The following is a 20,355-nucleotide window of genomic DNA, read 5'->3' as shown; positions in this document are numbered from 1 at the left end:
TTGTTCAATAAAGTGTATATATTTATTTAAATAAATAAGAATAGTTTTGATAGTACATTCCTACTTCATAATTGGGAGCCTGACAAAGACGCGCGAGAAGATGAACTTAACGACAATCGTTCAGGCGTAATTGTTTCACTTTTATTACTTGAATACTTTTATATAACACACAGACGATACATCACACGATACTTCTAATTGGTAAGTATACTCAGTAAGGTAATGTAGATTCAAGCTTTAGATAATAATAACAATAATAAGAATTAATGAGAATAATAATAATCATAAGAATTAAGAGTAATAAGAATAATCTTATAATAATACTATTTCCTCTTTATCCTTCTTTAACTTGAATGACGATGCCTTTTTCATACTGTACAGCGATAATTTACAGAAATAATACGGAGTTCCCTTCGACCGGAGCAGACCGAGATTACATCGACGCTTGAACGATCGACCTCTTGTCTGGATAACAAAATTAAACACGCGTAATTAATCAGAATTTTTGGAATGTTCCATTCTCGTAATCTCGTTTACTTCACGTAATCTTGTTGATACGACAAACTGAGCTTCCGTCGACACGGTACTGTTCCAATTGGGAAGCAGCGATTTATACGATACAGGAGGAAAAGTAACAAAAAACGAAAAATATCACAGTGTAAAATGCAACGCTGTGACACAGACCCATCAAGTATCGATCGAACGTGTAACTAAATGGAAAGAAGAACAATAGCATCTAAATGTATTATATGTACGATCATCATAGGAGTTGGAACACAATGGTCGGTTCAGCGTATAAATGCATTTTCGTTAATTACTATTATCATCATCATTGTATCGCACGTTTTATCCTTGAGTCAGTCCGCGTTCACGCGATTATAAATCTTAATCAAAGGCTAACCACACTGCCACAATCATACTTTCTTTCAACACCTACACGATTCAACGTAAAAACATTTCGAATTTTCAAGGCGACAACGAAAAAAAAGGGAACACAAGAAAAGTACGCAAAGATCGGTCTCGAAGTAAAATTGAATTTCTAATATTTCGAACGAACACAAACTCCGGGGAACTTCGAGACCGAAAAATAATTTAGTATGTACAAAATTCAATTCTCTTAAAATTAAAATTCAGCTCGTTAACGAATTTCATTTACCATTTATAGTAATCGAAATAATTGATACCTGTAAGGTGCTTCTTTTCTTTTCTTTTTGGTCCTCGTTCAAATATAAGAAAGGAAGAAGCTACACGAAAGAAAATCGTATCGTATCTATATCAATATGTGAATGACTCTTGAGCATATTTGTATAAATAATGAATTTTTCTGAATGTACAATTCTTTTTTTATCGCTTCTTGAACTGACGGTTCTTGGCTTATTGTACACGTACATTAAAGTGTATCAAGTAGACTTACACTCTACTTTGGCAAAAAACTTGTATAATTCTAGATTCGAATGTTCTCATTCTATTTTCCTTTTCTCTTTTTTTTTTACCTTAAAAAATTTTGCATTAAAGTTTCCTGGTCTTTGACTGGCAGCTCGAACGTTTAACGGCTTATAATAGCTGATAAAGTAATCTCAAAAAGGTTTACAAAAATCTTCAGTTCCATCGTCGACTTCTCTCCGTTTGTTATAAAATGTGCCAAAAAGGTGATATGCTATTTTTTTCTTTTCCTTATTCATCAATCAACGAGCTCTCCGTTTCAAAGTGCTATCAAAAAAGGAAGAAAAGCACTGGTGGCTACTGTTGGCAGTTTCAGTTACTTGTTATTAGGAAAATCTCTTCGCTTCTTTCTCTGTTTTTTAGTTATAGTTAATACAAAGTAAATGCATATACTTGGAATGATACTGTGTTTCATCTCTTCGCTTAACTACCTAAGGAGACGTATTTTCTTGCTTATTTCCCGACGCGTTCACGAACGATATTCTCTCTCGCTTTCTTTTTTTCTTTTTTTTGATTTTTATCGTAGTAGAAATAATCTCGCACGAGAATGAACTACAAATATAAAAACGATCGTGAACGCGCCGCGTGATGCATTTCTGAGAGAAAAACATTTTGCAGTTGCTTATTCATAGACGACAGCGATCATCGCTCGAAGAAACTTCTGTTCTTTTCATCGCTTCCTTCCGAAGGTTTATCTAACATCTTTTTCGCGTTTACGCAAAATAAAAACTGAAAGAAAAATACTTTGTAATTAGTCTTTTGAGTAGTCGGAACTTGGAATTCCTAGCTCTCCTCGGGGGAGAACCTTTGAGCTTTCGAGCTTCTATCAGCTCTTCGCATTTTTATGTTTTTACGCTTCCTTTCCTCGTTTTCTTTCGATTTCTTCCGATCTGAATTTCATCAATAGAGAAGATCGCCGGTCGTTTCGGAGCCCCAGGCGCCAGCATCCTGAGCCGGTTTCAGGTAGTCGACATCGGTCTCGTTTTCTGCTTGATCGGTCGTCGGAGTAGAGGTCTGGGTCGATAGAGGAGTCGAGGAGACCGCTCTGCTCGTCACACCCAACTCGAATCCTTCCGATGTCAGATCCACTTTGCTGGGAGTGTAACTGGCTAGGCCACCACCACCACCTGCAGGGAACAAGCACTAGCTTTCAGCACGCTACGGGCTCTACGAGGATCAAAGGTAATCTTTCTGACAGAGGCAAAATGCTGTTGAACAAACTAATATCTTTCAATCAAGCGTTTCTAAGATCAGCATAATTAATCTATACTAGGGATTCTTTCAGAGGATCGACATTAATAAAGTACTGCAGCTGATTGTAGCTGTTCATAGAGGATACAAGGTGATGAGTCATCGTCGCCTCTGCAAAAGACCGAAAACATTGGGGCACATTTATTTCAATGAAGAAGATGAAAACGACTAGTCTGACAGAGGAAAAATAAACGATACGCGGTACGATGGTAAATGGAATTGAACGATTAATATTACCGAGAAGGGTCGGCAAGCTGGTGGTCGAATTGCTCGAGGACGTTTTATTGGTGATCGGTGGTGATTGCTCGTCGGAACCGGAAGTGTCGCCATCAACGCTGCTCTCACCCTCCAGCATCGATGCCTCGCTCGGATATTCGAAGGTACGGGTCGCTGTGTCGTCGAACTGTATTCGATGCTGAAACAATTAGTAATACAATTAGTCTTTTTTAATGGTATTTGCAAGAGACGAGCACGAAGAAGGAAAACGGTTCCGCAAGACGGAAAAAGGCACGCGGTTCGTCTTTTCTGGCGTGTATCGCGCAATAACGAGTAGTCGGCTACGGATAAGACACGGGAAGAGCAAACAACAGCAACGGCATGCAGCTTGGAATAACAGTAACCCGTCACACTCGGTGCTTTTTCGACTATGAGCGAGGACATCGCCTCCTCGTTCGCTCCTTCTCGACGAGCACGATCAAAAGAGAAAGCAATTCTTCCAGAGTCTAGAGAACCGCTCGACGAGTCTCCGTTTGCTCGGACAATATTTTCCATCTACGACCCGTAACTTGTACCAACGAAGACATGAAACTATGTATCTTAATTTAGGAAGACTAAAGACGGAGTTTAGATTTTGATAATACAAGCGGAAATGGCACAGCGAATAAACGAAGCGTTGGTCAAAGGCAAATATCAAAATGGAAAGTTCACCTCGCGAGGAAAATCGTGTTTAAAGCGCGCCAACGAGTGTCAAATCGTCCCCCGAAGCCGGATGCATGGAAAGCATCGAGGCCTACGCCGATTGGTCGACGGTATATTGATTTTCATGAAGAAACTGGCGAACCGAACTACCCTCAAAAGAGAGTAAACCTTTTGTGTCGCGCGCCTGCTTTCTCAACCATAAAATCAACCTCGGAACGCGGAGCCAGCGGGTTTCCGCCTCGAGTTCGCGCGTGCTCATCGATCAAGCTTTACGAGCAAAACTTTGCTGAAAGAGAGGTAAATGCTCGGGGCTTCTGAACGCGCTCGTAAAAAGTACCATTTTTTTTCTTAGCCTATTGCTTGTTTTGACGTTAATTGCTGCTCTTTTTAGAGGCGCCTGTTTATGCGGTCATCAATTTCATCGATTATCCGGCGATCAATTTGGAGAGAATCCGAATAACGACGTCGTTTCGTTCTGCTTTGCTTCTTTACCAATGACGATCGACGAAACGTTCGGCGCTTTTTTGCCGCAGCCTTTGGCTCCGTTTCTTTTCGAATTCGACTATTTTGACTATCGGATCGGTAGAATTTCTTGTTAGGATACTTAACGAACTACGTCGTTGGCTTTCGAGCAGAAGCGCGCGAAACAATGCGTTCCTTATCGATCGCGAGGAAGGAAACAGTTTATCGTTGCGGACAATAGAAAGAGGAAACTAAAACAGGCTTTTATGTACAGTATTACGCGTTATATTTTGCGTCCTACATGCGCCGGCTCGTGACGCGACGCGTTTTGAAGAATGCGGTCACGTCGCGCGTTTCCTTCCGAAACTCCGTTGGCGAAAATTTAACAGAAATTTTTCAACGACATCCACCGAGGGAATTTCACAATGACGCGAGCTTTGTACCCGTGTAGAATCGTTCTTCAACACCGTTCGTAAACACACTAGAAGTTTAGTATCGTCTTCTCGTGGAAAGGTGCTTCAGCTGCATCGTCATCGAGTAAGGTCGTTCGACGCGTATGCAAATGAAGGAATAACGTCAACACTCCTGGTCGAGGGCAATTTGTCGCATCGTGTAGGGGTAACGGTATTTCAAAGAGACGAACAGCCTCGCGATCTATGAAAAATTTCCTTTAATTACTCGGTCACGGATGTGCCGTAAGATCATAGGGATAGGTCATCTCGATGCGATCGCTTCCTCGTTCCTCGATTCATCGATCGAGACTGCTTATATTCGCTACATCCTATTTGCATATCCTGTTCCTCGAAATTGAAAGTCTCGCTTCTGCTTTCATTTTTCTTTCTTTTTTCTTTTTAATTCTGAACATTTGAGGTGAAGGTTTTTTGAAATTTCTGCGGATTCTCCTTATAGTATGGTATAGTGCAGTATTATTAACGGTACGCAAACGTAATTACAACGCAGAGTTTTCCGTAACGAAACGAGATTAGAAATTCAAATAAATTTATCAGGCTTAAGCGAGGCAGAAAAAATATCTTTCTTGCTGCTTGGAGAAGTCAGAATTGACTTTGGTGTATTTTTCGCTATGCCGACCGTGCCGAAACGGTGCAACCGTATCACAATCAACACCGGGAATTACCGAGACGGCCAATTTTCTCGGGAAAGGAACGGTCTTGCAATTGTTGCGAGAGACAACGGCCACCAGCGTTGCGCAAAACTATGGCAAAAACCTCTGCATTGTGCGAGACAGCTGTTATTTTTAACAAGGAATCTGCAACACAAATATCGTCGTTAAGTTAGCAGCTTGGACCGAATGCAAAGTCGTGAAGGTATCTCGTAAAATTGATGTTCGTGTCGCGAAACCATATGTTTTCGAACGGTAGAACGGTATATCCGCAAGAAACAACGAACCTATCGGTCGCTTTTCAATGCTATATTTTAATTTTATGAAACCCGAAGGAATTCTAACGGTGAAAAATTGCCAGTTCGAGATGATACGTTGCAAAACGCGTCTGCATCCTAAGCTGGAAAAGCAAGTAAAAATTGCTCAACGGTTAGTTGCTCAATTACGCTTAATACGTTCGAGGTTTCTTTCTTACGCCTCGTCATTTTAGCAGCACCGTTTTTCTGCTAATTTAAAAACCATCAGGTTTCTCCGCCGGACCCTGCGTTTCCCAATAATAATATCGTTAATATACAGTATTCAGTATATCCTTCGTATCTTTGGAAATTACCAACATTTTTTTCTGTTATATCAGTTGATCGTTCGTTTCTACACGATTTTCTTAATATCCACGAGAAACGTTTCTTAAATCTTACAAAAACATTGCCGAATAAAAAATATTATTCAGATGATAAGGGGTCGCTTATCAAAGTCATCGTCGTAAAATTGTTGCGAATTAATCAACCGAGGTGCATACGTGGAACCAGTAAACGTTTTTTCGAATCAATGAAATAATAGCGAATAATTACGCGGAATTCTAGGAAGTTATCGAACGATAACGAAGCTTCACGATGCTTATTGCATAACTGGCACGCGCGAAACAGGAACGATTATATATTTTTTTAAATACAACCGTGTAAATTGTGAGGGGTATTCGTAATCGAACGCTATTATTCGCTGAATCGATGGAAACTTGAATTTGTTGACAATCGTCAGCGATTCTCACCTGCTGTCCTTGGTTGCAAATAGGCCGCGAATTCGAAATTTCTGTTTATACAATCCTCCCCACCTCCTTTCCCTCTTTATCGAGAACCGTTATCGTTTCGAATACAATTCGAATGATCGATTTTATCGCGTTCCGTGAATTCGTGTCTCCTAAACCCTTAAATAGGTATAATTATTCGATGACTAGAGAAAAAGACTGAAATTCTACAGAAAGTGTTAAATCAAGCGTCGAGAGTGGTAGAACGACTCGTCGATAGCACGGAACAACGACCGCGTTTTCTACTCAAGAATTATTCGAGGATAATTCGAATTCCGTGTCTCGTAATAGACACTGTCCCTGTCCGGCACTCGTATCGAAACGATACGCTTGACCGGACAATCGAATAAATCCGAAGACAATACGACGGCGGCTCATCGACGGAACAATCGATTCAAGAGATATCGATTTTTCCTCCTTGGAAGATCGATCGATGGACAATGAGCGTGACGAAGCGAGCCCCCAACTTGTGCCAGCCGGCTTTAAACATGGAAATATTCCGAACCGCGTTTTCTCTACGAAACGCTACCGTCCCGAGGAACTTTCGAATATGCAAATTCCCTCCTTTTACCGGTTTCCATTTTTTTCATATCGCTTCTTACGTAACGTTATTAAAAGAGATCTTACAAGGCGGGCTAATTGAAGACCGGAATGAAAAGAAACAACGAGGTTAGCTTGCGGTTCGAATTATTCGATATCTATGTTTGCAACGATTACGTTCGATTGGTCATGAAACACCTCGATCACGGCCACTACCGATTTAACAAGAATATTTATCAATCTTATCGTTACGAGTATTCGAAAGATAATAGCTGAAATGTTGAAACGCATCTGGAACCCGGTGAAAATGGTTCCTTGAATATCGTCCGTTTAGGGAGAAGCGTGCGGAACGGAATGGTACGTTTTACCGCGTTCCCATGAGCCACGCTAGATTAACTCCTTTGACGAGCTGCTCGAAAATCGTTCCCGGTTCGTGCATCCACTACTTTTACTTTACAAATCGACGTTGCAAACCACTCAGATTTACCAGTTCTTCGTTACGCCAGTACCGCTCCTAAACTCGTGAGAAAATCATTCCTCGATACGTTTTCGGATCTGTTTCATCAATTAAGTAAAATTAATTAAACAACCGTAGATCTTTGATACAGTTCCGAGAACAATCGCTTTTCTAATACCGCCTCGCTCGCGAGAAAAGTTGAACCATGAAAATTAATGAGCTGTCTGCGCATTGTTATAGCACATTAATTATTTAGAACGATTATGTATATACGGCGTGTCATAAAAGACTTCTATATCTATATTCCGAAAGCCACTGTATCTTTACGTGTTGACACTAGCAATGACGGTATAAAGACGGAGCGTTTAGCGTTAATTGTATAGAATCAAAGATGATTTGCTCGACTACATAGCCGACAAACGAATGTACACACAGATAACTTATCGCGGTGACAAATGGTAGTTAGGTGGATCGTGCAACTTGCGTTGTGACGTTACTAATTTCTGTACAGTTTCTTCCTGATTCGAACAAGATTTCCTTTTATGGAGGAAGGAAAACCGCGGCGAAAATTGAATGTCACAAGGGTAACGTCGTCGTAAAACGTTCTTTTTCACGAAAGGATAAAAAGTCCAACGAAAATTCCGGAGTCGAGGCGAAGGAAGAGGGAAAATGCCTGAAAGGAGGCACGGTTGTTCGCCCTTGAATATTTAACAATCTCTTTCCACGGGGGAAAGCGTATTCCCACGTTGTGCCAAGGGCTCTTACAATTACTTGTTGTACACCGTGTATTACGTTGCTTGCTTTTCAACTTAAACGAGCTCCCGCCGGTGCAGCGCGTCGCGATGGGACTGCAACTGATTAGATTAGATAGCGTTGGCTTAGAGCCGACTATCGAAAAGCTCGTTTGTCAAAGGAGTAAAAAATCAACGGGATGTTTTCGATAAAACCGACGCTTATTAACGTCAGTGATTCGAGCTGATAACGTTTCCCCAAGATCTCATGGATTTCACGAGTTCGCTGCTTTATTATGCGTTGCATAACGCACGATTCGTTTTCCCCGCTGGTTCGAGAGGGAAATGCGAGGGAAACTTATTCTCGAGTTCTCACGACCAGCAACGATTACCTGCCTGTTTTGGAGCAACGAGAGGCGAAGGATTTTATAGAGATTTTCTCTTCGGCATTACTACTTTTGGTCAGATTCGTTGCACGGTATGCGTTTAGTTCTCGCTTACTTTGTGATTTCGTGGTGTCCTCGACAAGTTGCTGCGTCCATTGATGAGCACGTTGTCGTTAAAGAACGACACGTCGCAAGGCGAGGGTGGGCCACCTGTAAGCTCCCATTCAGCGTCGTCGGTCGTCGACGCGTCCAATGTGGCGTCCAACACTATGATGCCGCCATCGCCAACCTGTGTGAAACAGAAACAATTAAGAAATTAAACTTCCAAGATAGGAACGAGTCCAGCGGAATAATTTGCTTATCTTTCTGAATAACTATGTTCTGCCTAATTTATTGCTGTTATACCAGATTTCTGTATACCGCTTGCAGCAAGTATTATCTTATAGGCACGAAGGTTTTTGTTTGAAAATTATTTTTCTTAAATTTTCTATCAAAATGGTTGATCCCGTTTATTAACAAATAAATAAATAAACACAACGCGTCGATGTTTTCAAATAAAAATTCGAGTACAGTTTAGAAAGTACAGTTCACACATGGATATCGATAATCATAAAAAGATACGAAGATTATCGACGACTTATCGAACGAAGAATCTAAAGGTTCAAGAACGATTCGAGATAAGCGGCGTGTTACTTTCTCGAGACGTTTCCTTCTGAATAAAAAATAATAAGCAGGCCAAAGGACGCGTGTCCCCCTCAGAGTATTCATCGACATCCGTCGCCTTTCAATTATTTCGTGAATGAACATCCTGTCTGTCGATTTGGAAAGCGCGTCGAATGAAAAGCTACGCGTACGCATCTCGTTGACACGCGCTGCGATGTCCTTGGAATTCGAATAATTTCCTGACCAACCTGTGTATCTTTCTCTATCCGTGTCTCGAGCAAAATGAATATCTCAAAGTCGGACGATCGCTCGATTTCCAGTCCACTTCCGGCGTCGAGCCGAGGTTTTCGAGAAAGCGTTTCAAAAATCATGCGCGACAATGATTTCCTTCGGCGACCACTGAGAATTCGGGTTGAACGGTGATCGAAGAAAAAAATGCGGTCACGGATCATAACGCGAAGCCGCATTACGGACGAGCAGAGATCGGGGCCGCGTAACGCAATATATCTGGATTTGAATATAACGTGCCAGGGATGCACTGGAACGAGAAGATATCGATCGCTGGTCGTACGTTGTTATCGATCATCGGATTATCGAATCACCGGAAGACGCTAAGAAGCGTTCTTTCACAATGATTCTCTGCTTTTCAATATTTTTCCACCGGGATCCATGGATGCGAATCAAAAATATCGATGATCGAGAACGTTGTAAAGATAATTCGCTTCTGCGTTATCAATCGTCAGATAAGGAACGAGTTACGTTTATAAAAAGAAATATTGGGAAACCGTTTTCTTGCAAACGCCGCGCATCGTTTCGATTCGAAGGAAACGGCTAAAGGATAAGAACGGCAATGAACCTAAGGGCGAGGTGCTTGACTTCATGAGAAATTCCCAGGACTTTTCTTTCCATTATTCCGAGCACCACTAGGGTATCGCTCGTAGACCTTGAACCTTCGAGGAGTCTACGACGAGACGCAACGCGACGATCCCCTAATGATCGCACGCGAATTTATCTGCGAGAGACCGTGGAGAACGACATTGAAAACTTGGAAAACTACAATGTTCTATCATTTTTATCGACAGGTGTATGTCGTGATAAGAGATGACACGTGTGGCTGGCTGCACGTGTCGCGAACCTTCGTGATTTAACGTCGTTGATTACAGTAAGTACGTCTAACGAGACGAATCGGTAAATGTATACAAATTCACGTGTTCGACAAACGTCGACCGAATAATTTGAAGAACTGGAAGAATCTGTGCTCCAGCGTCGAGCACGTGTATTTGTAAATATTCCCTGGCTCGTCTCATTGGACGGATTATAAATGAAACCGGAATTTCACGACTGACCAAAAGTCATCTCTTTTCATCCCCTTTCAACGAAATTCCCTTTGTAGCTGTAACCTCGAACGTCCGCGATAGTAGACTTGTAAAGGAACTTTCTCCTCTTTGTTCTACCCTTTTCTCTTCGGACTATCAGTTCGACTCGTGGGACGCGAACAACGAAATTATGCAAGAAACCACGCCCCTGCTTGTTCGCCGTCTATTCGCGAACCCCTGACAAATTTATTTGCCGCCGCGACGCGACGCGTCGTTAACGCCACCGCGTTTAGTCAGCATTGCCACTAAATCGTATGAATCAGTTCTTGCTCACACGTTTCGTGTGATACGAGCCAGAACCCGACGTTTCCATAGTCTCCTTTTCCTAAATTAGATTCACGGTGTATCATCAAGATGCAGTTTAATTCAAAAAATATAACAGAATATCCTTTTTCCACTATTCTAAGCATATGTACAACTTAACGCGATGATAATTAATTACCGGTAATTTAGTTTATCTCTAATTACTTTAACAAACGTGTTATCAGTCTCGTTGCCACGCGCCAGTGCAACGCGCTTATCTCACTGAATTAATAGAACGATAAAAAGTGTTGAAACTATTCGAACGGTGAATTGAAAAGTTCGAGTGAAACGCGTTCTTATCCAAAACTGGATTTACGTTGCGTAAGTAGAGAAAGAGGATGCGAAGTAACTGACGAGCTCTGCATGCAAATGCAAATTCGACCTACGACCAGCTGTTCGTCTTCGAAATCGAGTTTTCTCGTTGCTGCCGAACTGGTCAAGGTCAAACGAGGTCGGACACTTTGAAAAAATCCTTTAGAGTTGCAGAAGAACGGACTCGGAAAGAACAGAGGCTCGCAGAAGCTTGCCAACTTCTCGCCGACCGTTCGTTTAACCCGTCCACACTCGCGTTCACGAGGGGAATGAAAAATTGCGAAGAGGCGCTCGCTAGACCTTGCCTTCGGCTTTATTTACCAAACGAGCAATTATGCGAGCCCACAAAAGTGCCGTAGGAATGAACGCTCGGTAAATCGACTCGATCCTCCGCTTTGAATTCGTCCAAGTCATCGGACAGCCGATAAATTTCTTCGATCCTGCGGAATGCCTGAACTTGGTACGCGACTCCATCGCGGCTTATTTACTGCCGCGTCGCGCTGATAAAAACGTAAACGGTAATGGGGTTAAGGAATGCACCGGTCGGCCGACTCGAGTCGTGCCTCGAACAACCGACAAAAGTTCATTAACGCTGAATCGTTCGTTTCGATCTTGATCGCGGTTAAAACTCGCGGATGCGGCTTTGCCAACTCACGCGACTTCTTCCTGTATGGATTCAAACGTATTTCATTCGAAAATTCGGATTCTAGAATAGGAAATAATCGGCGCGAGATTAGAAGAAGCTATTGTCGCGTTTGGCCTACATACCAAAAAGTGTAGCGGTCGACTTAGTTGCGACACGATCGTCGGAGCGGAGTGCTCCATAGAAGGTACGATAACGGGCCACGACAGCTTTTATCATGGTGTGCGTTGCATTGCGTCGCTCTAGGAGAGCCATATACGAGAATTCCCATAGCGTCTTACGGAATGTCACCGCAGTCACGGTACCCGGGCGACTGCCATTTCTAAGCTATCCAACTTCTACCTTGCAATTCCTCGAATAAACCGCGACGCGACCTGCCGAGATCGCGAGGTCAATCGAGAGAAACTGTGAATTCGATTCCCTCCATCGTGGAAAGGAACATCTCCATCGTGTCCAGATAAAGATAACCGTGCATGCGATTCGATTGAAACGCCTCGAATCGTTCGGCGTAATATCCACCGTCCAGAAGATAGAAAATTATCGACCCAGACGAGAAGATAAGGTGTCCAGGTGTTTACAAGCGTTTATCAACCGACGAATTCAACATCTCTGTTCGACAGGCAATCGATTTTTATCGACTCCGCATATATCCTGGAAGAATTTTATTCGGTGGATTCTCAAGGAATAGGATTTCTTCTGGAACTCGACACGCGAAAAGTAAGACGCGCGACGCGAATGGCAGACTACGGTAATAAGTATCGAAAGAAAGAAGGTCAAGGATACATTCTCCAGCCGTATAAACTCGATTACCGTGCATGCAATACGGTAAACCAGCTGACGAAAGCAACGAACAGTGCTTCTTTGAACGATCCGCCAAACTATGCATGCATCTTACACCGTTCTCCAACCCGATCACCTTGCGATCTACAATGTTCTTCGAGCGAGTGTCTTATCGAACACGAGCGAAAAAATAATTGGATAAACTGATAGAGAACGGGATGACTCATCGATCATTTACAAACCGAGGCTCGGTTTTCAGTCTATTCTTATTAGTTACCAATCGATAAAACGATCGGCTGATTCATCTAGCTGTCTAAACTACGCGTCATTGTATGTACAAATAAAACCGATTTTTATTTTCCTTCGACGATAATGCAAATACACGTGTACATTGTACAGTGAACGTTCTAAAAGAGTCTCGTTTTCCTTTCTTGCCATTGTACCCGTGATGTTACATCAGGCCATTCACTGCAAGGGGAATTCTCGATAACAGTAATAATGCAGAAAGCGAAGAAACGCGTTTAATGCTTATGTAATAACGCATAACCATCGGTTGCGTTCCTTGCTTCCGGTTTTAACGTCCTTCTACGGAGGCAACGAATGTCTACTGTAGTCTGCAACAAGCGAATCACAGATATCAAGCAACATTTGTAACCACAATAAACAACGCTTGCTTGCATTAACCGAGTAACGAACAAATTTTTCATTTCCGTAACAATTAAAAACGCCTCGTAATTTCTGCTTTCACCGCGGACAAACTTTCGAAGGATTGTGAAAGATTTTTACCGTTACCGAGCTCCCTTCGACACAAAAATTGGAAATGTTTCCGAGAGAAACACGTGTACCTTTCGTCGACGTAACGTCAGCTCGGTAACGCTTCTCGCTCCACGATTAATTTCTTTCCAACTGCATATTACGAAACGAGCATCGTTGCACTCGGCTAACGATAGGAATTCCACCAGCTTAATCTCAGCAATGCTATTTCATTTTTCCTTCTCTTTTATTACTTTTATCCTTATTCCGATACTCAGTCGATGCGTGGTAAGTATCTATTTAGACCTAATTCAATGAGCATGCCACGCGGTGAAGGGAGGTTACCAGATGGTTACAAGCACCTCGGTATCCGCGCGCAAGTATTTTCGTCAATTAATAAGACCAATTATCGCGTTCAATTAGCTACCCAACGGTAATTAACGCGTCGTACACATTCGCCGGGTTAAAACGCACCGGATTGCGTAATTATTACCGAGTCGTCGAAGGTTAATTAACGCGACCGAGTGTTCCGCGCGATACAATCGCTTCGACTATGTAATCTCTGAGCATTCTTAGTCATCAAAGTTTCTCCCATAACTTTCTATCTATTTCCTTCAACTATTTTAGTCAATCCCGGAACTACGGAAGCCTGAAAATCGCAGCTTCCAAGTTACCACTCTAACTGTTGTCGTTCGATGAAAGGAGCTTTTAATCATCGCTCGATTACCAACAAGAAGGTTGCAACACCGGCAACTTGGCGGAGGGAATAGTAGACGAGGCGAGGTTACCTTACGCCTTACACCTTACGGGACAAGCAATCGGATACGCGCGACATGTCGTCAATCGAATTACGCATGTCGCGCGAAATTTCATCTTTCCCCGAGGCTGACCGTTAAACGTAAACGTACACTTGTAGGTAACCGTATACACTAGCAATGTAAGGGAAAAGAAGAAAAGATCCGCTTAGAAAACGCGTAGGCGTTAAGCGGCTGATTTCGTCGTCAGTTTCGTCCTTAGAAATGATCCAATTGTTCCTCGGACGAAACGGGGCTTCTCTTATGCCTAAACTTTCCTCTTTAACGCTATAGAGCGACTAATTCCTTGAAGAACAGATCAGAGAGAAAACGTAAGAAAGGTTTCGTATGGTTTGGCAAGATGCGCAGGTTTCGAAGCACGTTCCAGTTTCCGGTTCGTTAAACGGTCGTCTTTCGACCGATTCGCGGATACCCCGTTACGGGCATTAGATCGAGCAGGAACGATCATCTAGGAAGATCGTGCAGCGAGAAATTGAGGCAGGTCGAAGGAGAAAGAGCTCGTTGGCAAATTATCCGGGGCTATCCGTATTCAAACGGACCCACGGAGCTTCCGGGTTATCTAATGCGAGAAAGTCAGAATCATCGCCATATTCGATTTACCGATCTTAATTCTCCGCTTTTTCGCTTGCAACGTAGGACACGATTTACGATTAATCAAAACGCAACATTCCACTGGAGCGCGAAATGGAAAAGCAAACAATCGTCGTGAGTACACGAATGGTTTAAATGTGACCGCGTGCTTCGAATGCTCAGACGTTACTTGAAATTCCGCTAACATCGTGGCGCGAGCAAGCACGCGCCTCGACCAATGGCTCGGACGAGAGGAAGAAGAAGGCTTTTGTTAACGCGATGTATTAAAGGAAAGTGAAATGCTTGAATTATGTACACGTAGGAAAAGAAAGTAACTCGTACCAGGCCACTATTGAACCGTATCAATCGCAAACTTCTTTTTGCATCCAAATCACGAACTGTTGCGAGCTTTTAACTTCCACTCTCTTTCACGCTGATTCTAACGAGAAAATTATTGTTTTTAAATTAACGCTATCAGGCTAATTTCAACCTTCGTTTCGCTCCAACGATAACTGGAAACTTAGGTGTTGAAAAAAATTGGAAAGATATTGCTCCGATAAGAAATCGAAGATTAAAAGGTATCGGTGACTCACCTTCGGCTTCTCCCGTTTCCTTTTAATGATTAGTCCATCGTTCTCGATATAATCGGGCACGTCCTTCCGGTTACTGAAATTGAACACCATGGTGTTGTTCTGTTGATTCCAGGGCTTCGTCTCCCATAGACCGGCGCCACCTGAACCGGTCTTTTTCGCAGGTTGAATCTCATCCGCGCTCTTCAAGCTAACCACAACCTTGGTAGGTTGTTCTATGCTCTTCACCCGATTGATTAGATTCTTTTCCAGCTCCCGGTTGCTCAAATTCTGTTGAGGATGCTGCGTCTTGGTCGACACGAGTGGTCTTATTATCCCTATTTGTTTTTGAGGGGGCGATTCGTTGCTCTTTTGGCATCTTATCGTTTTCGAATCGTTCCCTTGGGGGTAGGAGGTGATGGTCGAGGACTTGATCAAGCCTAGGCTACAGATAGCCCCGATCGGTTTGTTATCAACGTTAACCTTCGCGTCGGTATCTTCTTTACTGTCCTCGATCTTCCTATCGCGTTTGTCCGTTTCTAGCCTCTCCTGCAGCCTCGATACCACCGTCTCTTGTTCCGTTACGGCTACGTTCCCTGTATCGTTTCCCGTCTCGTTCCCACTAGAATCGGACAAAAACGACTTGCCCCTCGACTCCGACGGCTTGGTCTCGTTTCTAGCATCCGGCTGTTCGTCCGTCGCCTTCTGACCGTTCTGCTTGAAACCCGGCAGGTAGGACTTGTTCGAGGCGGGCTTGTCGTTGAAGCTGAACTGCATCGTGACCCCGGTTCTCGCGATGTTCTCCAACGCTGCTTTCGAAATGGTTTTCGGTGCGTCGACCTCCTCCTCCGCGAGCTCATCGTCGTTGGCTACCACCGTCGGATCGACCGGGAACTTTGGCTCGTCGAGCTTCTCTCGTTCCGCAGGACTCTGTATCCTTTCCGGCGACCGCTGTTGTCTCGGATGTTCCGCGGTGTTATTTACCGTGGTCTCGTCGGTTCGTGGGAATTTGCTCGGTTCCGAAGAGGGCAGGGACATTTGTCTGAGCAGCTCCCTGCTGGGACTCGGCGGTGGCTTGTGGACGGGACTGGAGTTCTGCCTGGGCAGCTCCTTCATCGGGGACGGTGGACTGTGCCTGGTCGCGTTCTCCTTCATCGGTGACGAAGGGCTGTGCAGCCTGGGCGAGGGAATTCTGGGGGAAAGAACGGGCGTTACCGGCGGGGATTTCACGCTGATCTCTAACGAGGACTTGAATTTACTTAATTGAGGCTCGGGACTCGGCGCCGGGGAGAACTTGAACTTGAAGGATGGCTCGGGCGAGGGCGAGGGAGAATGCGATTTTTCGATCTGCTGGAACTTGCTGACCACCGACGACACCGACTGCACTATGGGGTCCGTGATCACCCCGTCGAAGTGGAACTCCTCCTGCGTCTCGATCAATTCGGCTGTCGGTTTCTGCGGCAGCACGATCTTCTTCGGGGAACCGGCCGTTCGCGAATTCCCGTTCACGAAAGGTTTCGGTTGAACCGGTGGTTTGGTCACCATCTTCTTCTGCGTGCTCTGCGCTTTGAACGTGTCGTTGATGGTCTTGAACGTGGCTACCTTCGCTGCTACCTCGCCCTTCGGTTTCAACTTCTTCGCGGACCCCTCGAAGATTCTCATGGTGGTCTTGACTAGATCCGGCGGCGGCCTCTCGGTCTCCGCCAGCAACGGTTTGATTCTCTTCGGTTTATTCACGGCTTTCGGCCTGTCCAACTCGCCCAGTCGGCTCTCTATCTTAACCGTGGTCCGATCTATCAGGATAATGTGGTCGTTGACCGGCTCCTGCTTCAGACCGTTCGCGGCCACGCGACCGGTTAGGCCACGAGTACCGGCCACCTCGTCCGCGCCATTGTACCTCAACAATGTCTCCACGCTTCTCGCTCGTTTCATCGATTCGTTCCCGCGCGAAGCGTTTCTATACCTGTCAGTTTTCGTCGCGGCACCGGTCGTCGCCCTCTTCGCGTATTTCCTAGCGCTCTTCTCGCTCGACTCCTCCTCGCAATCGAGCAGATCCTCGAGGCTAGCCGCGCGTCGGAAACGTTGAACCGACACGCGGCTCTTGTTCATCTCTCTCAGAGTGAGGTTAAGATACTTACTTTTCAACTTGTTCACGATACCCGGTCCGTATTGCAACTCCTCCGAGCTATCGCTTTCACCGTCGTCGCTCGACGACCCTCTGTTCCTCGCCATTTCCGTTTCGATTTTACCCGTCTTGCTTTTCGATACCTCCATCAGAACGTCCCTTTCCACTTTGTTCGTACCACGCAGCGCACCACCGCCGCCGCCGCCACCACCACCGGTTGTTACACGATGCTCCTCGCAGCCAGCCAACGGATCGCTGCTACTCTTCCCGTCTTCGTTCTCCGATCCGTCCCCGTGTTCCGATTTCCGTTCCGTGTCCGTCGGCTTGCTCAACGTACCGTTCGCAACATCCTCCGAGTCCGAGCAGAACGAGAGATCCGCCTCGAGACGCATGTTGCACGCGACTGTCGAGCCGGCGACCTCGGTAGCCACGATCGTGCCGCCACTGACGATGGCGCCACACGCCGGTCCTCTCGAGAAAAACGGGCAAGAAGATACAACGACACCAGCTATGGCGCTTCCACCACTACCACCGTTACCGCTCGAACTGTTCACCGTGTCCGAACTCTCCTCACCGGTGCTGGCCGTTCGCGTTCTCGACGAAACGTTGCCGGTTAAGCACTGCTCCTGACCACCGGACGGATCGACCGCATCCGTCGTACTGTTCGTCGTTGTAGTCGCCGGCGTGCCACCTATCACCGCTGAACATAGCTTCACGCTCGCTCCGTTGTTCGCGAGAACCTTGTTCTGTTGCCTGCGACGCTGGATCAAGTCTCTTTTCCACTGTGGCACGTTGTTGCCGCTCGTTTCGCCGGCGCTTGTCGTCGCGTTGCTGGCGGTAGCCATGTTGGACGCGCGATGGGCGCGTTCGCAAACGCGCGCCCGTCTCTACACGACCAGCTTCCCCCCCACCCCGCCCCTCGCCCTGTTCCGCCGCCGATTCTGCCGCTGTCAAAATTCTATTCCTTTCCTTTCAAACGCGACGACGCCCGGTTCTTGTGCCTCCTGTACCAACCTTCCCGTCGACGACAACGCGAGCACCAGCTGCGAAGGTTCGCTGAAAAATCGATGTCGCCGACGCATACGCGTATAACAGGGTTGCACGCGCGAAAGGTTGACAGAAAACACCTTTCGTATGTCTTTTTGTAGATACATGAACGTTCAGTACAACATCTTTTGCGTTACTCGTGCTACGAAACCCTCTGGCCAATGATTACTTGTCATCAGAGAATCGTATGCGAGTAATCAGAATCAGTACAACTTGAATCGAGTTGTAACCATATAATCGGGATAATAGTCGAAAAGGCACCTGTTTGTTGGTTAACGCACCGCATTCGCACACGCGCACAGATACCGACGGGACTGACCAGCGACTGGACGGGTTGGGTTTATCGTGCCCGTACTATTTCACTCCATGGTAACTGTCGCGTCCGCTTCCTGGTGCAGCCTCGTACCCGGCGAAGGCTCGCCAATCGCTGGAAATCGAAAGTACCTGACTTGTGAGCACGCACTCGCGCACGCACTCCCGCACCCACACGAAACGCCGACGAAAGGCGAGCGTGTGGCCCTCCTCGTTCGTTCGCTTCCACACCACTCCTGCTCCTGCCGAGATATCGCCTCTCTCTCCCAACTATGCACCGGTCCCCTCTCTCGTTCCACGCGACACAGCCGAACCGTGTCTTTCTTTCTCTTTCACCCTTCTTTACTAGCCCCGGTTTGCCTTTGCGACTGCTCGCTCCACGCCACCCTGACGTCATGATCTCGAAAGACGCCGCTCCTATTCAATAGGGACATACCATGGACTAATATCGAAATCGTGTTTACGTTCGACCTTACAGGGACGTGAGTCGCGATTTCAGCCTCCACTTCGTACGCCGGGAAATATTAAACCGGCTTTCCAGTTTCCACTTTACCGACCTTGCTTTTACCCTCTTTGCATTCCTCCTTCGACGTTCTTAGATGACTCGTCGAATCTTATTAAAGGATTATAAACAAAGGCGACGATATTTTGTTCGAGACCACCAGTCCTACCTTTTATCGTTCAACGAAGTCAATGAGAAATTGTAACATGTGCGGAGCAGGTTTAAAACGAGGGGGAAGCGCATCCGGTGCTCTATAATAACGAGTACGAGAAAAACAGGACGTATCTGAGAATCGGAACGAACGACGACCCAAAACGTGGAATCCCGAGCACTCGGCTCGTTTCCTCCAGTTCCGTGACGCGTCAGACCCTCTCGGAATGTTTGTCCATCGGGCGTTTTACGCGAAACTCATGTGTGGGTGTTATTATCTCGTTACACCGTACACTGGCCGTTTCATACCCGCGGGATTATGTATATACAGGCTTGGTTGGTTCACGAAATAGTTTACTTCCGGTGTTAGCGCTGCTATCGAAGCGTGCAAACATTCCTGCTATCTTCGACACCCGACCGAAAAAATTCAAACATCCTTCCGGATAACTACGCCTATTCGATTGTTCTCTTCCAATCGATCGATCGATTTCACTCAAAACTATAACGCGAAACCTGTTACGGATTCGCTCCAGACACTACAATGATGCTTTTAAGCTTCGTTAAACGATAGAAACGCCTACAAATCATTAAACGGAACGCACGCAACTTATGCAACTGTTTAGCATGATCTATCACGTGCGATCGATAAATCTGGAATGTCGCTTTAACGACTCTTTTTCCCCGTAAAATATCTACTTACTTATAAATTGTTTAACTTTTTTACAGCTTTTACAACGTTCTTCAGTTATACAACGGTTCTTTATCCTCGATATTCGCGTAATCGTCGCTTCGCGAATTATCACGCTATTCGTCCAATTGTAATAGAAATATAAAAGAGTGTTACCTATTCTCTTTCGATAAGTAGTTACTTTTAATTGGTATTCCTAACAGCTGTCTCTATAAACTGTTCCTTTACTCGTGCCCGAATGTGTTCGAAACACGTACGAGATAATGGATGCCATGTGCTAACGCATCTTTTATAAGTTCGTTAAGTACAAGAAAGCAAGATGGCTGCCAGTACTCGACGCGTACCAAACCAGTTCCAG

General features: G+C 45.1%; 1 protein-coding gene across 2 annotated transcripts; it reads right to left on the bottom strand.

The window, feature by feature from the left end:
- Positions 1 to 48: 48 nt before the first annotated feature.
- Positions 49 to 20,196, bottom strand: bif (protein phosphatase 1-binding protein bifocal). Of its 2 annotated transcripts, none has more exons than XM_034326393.2 (4): positions 15,198 to 20,196; positions 8,505 to 8,678; positions 2,932 to 3,109; positions 49 to 2,570 (listed from the first exon to the last, which is right to left on the bottom strand). In XM_034326393.2, exons 1-4 carry the CDS (start codon positions 18,141 to 18,143, stop codon positions 2,344 to 2,346), a joined length of 3,525 nt encoding a protein of 1,174 aa, XP_034182284.2. In that variant the 5' UTR covers positions 18,144 to 20,196; the 3' UTR covers positions 49 to 2,343. The 2 variants fall into 2 exon arrangements, with proteins under 2 accessions (XP_034182284.2, XP_034182285.2); XM_034326394.2 differs by lacking the exon at positions 49 to 2,570 and adding an exon at positions 2,583 to 2,805.
- Positions 20,197 to 20,355: the final 159 nt, after the last annotated feature.

The sequence above is a fragment of the Osmia lignaria genome, chromosome 3, assembly GCF_051020975.1.
Source record: "Osmia lignaria lignaria isolate PbOS001 chromosome 3, iyOsmLign1, whole genome shotgun sequence".
NCBI classification, from domain to species: domain Eukaryota; kingdom Metazoa; phylum Arthropoda; class Insecta; order Hymenoptera; family Megachilidae; genus Osmia; species Osmia lignaria.
The sequence above is the reverse complement of the archived record's forward strand: the minus strand, read 5'-3'. Positions and strand labels throughout refer to the sequence as shown.

Excerpts from the sequence above, each read along its gene's own strand:
- bif (XM_034326393.2), bottom strand. The coding sequence starts at position 18,143 with ATGGCTACCGCCAGCAACGCGACGACAAGCGCCGGCGAAACGAGCGGC. Across the intron at positions 8,679-15,197 it reads GGAAACGGGAGAAGCCGAAG|GTTGGCGATGGCGGCATCAT; the intron begins GTGAGTCACCGA and ends TGTTTCACACAG. Across the intron at positions 2,571-2,931 it reads CAGCTTGCCGACCCTTCTCG|GTGGTGGTGGTGGCCTAGCC; the intron begins GTAATATTAATC and ends TGTTCCCTGCAG.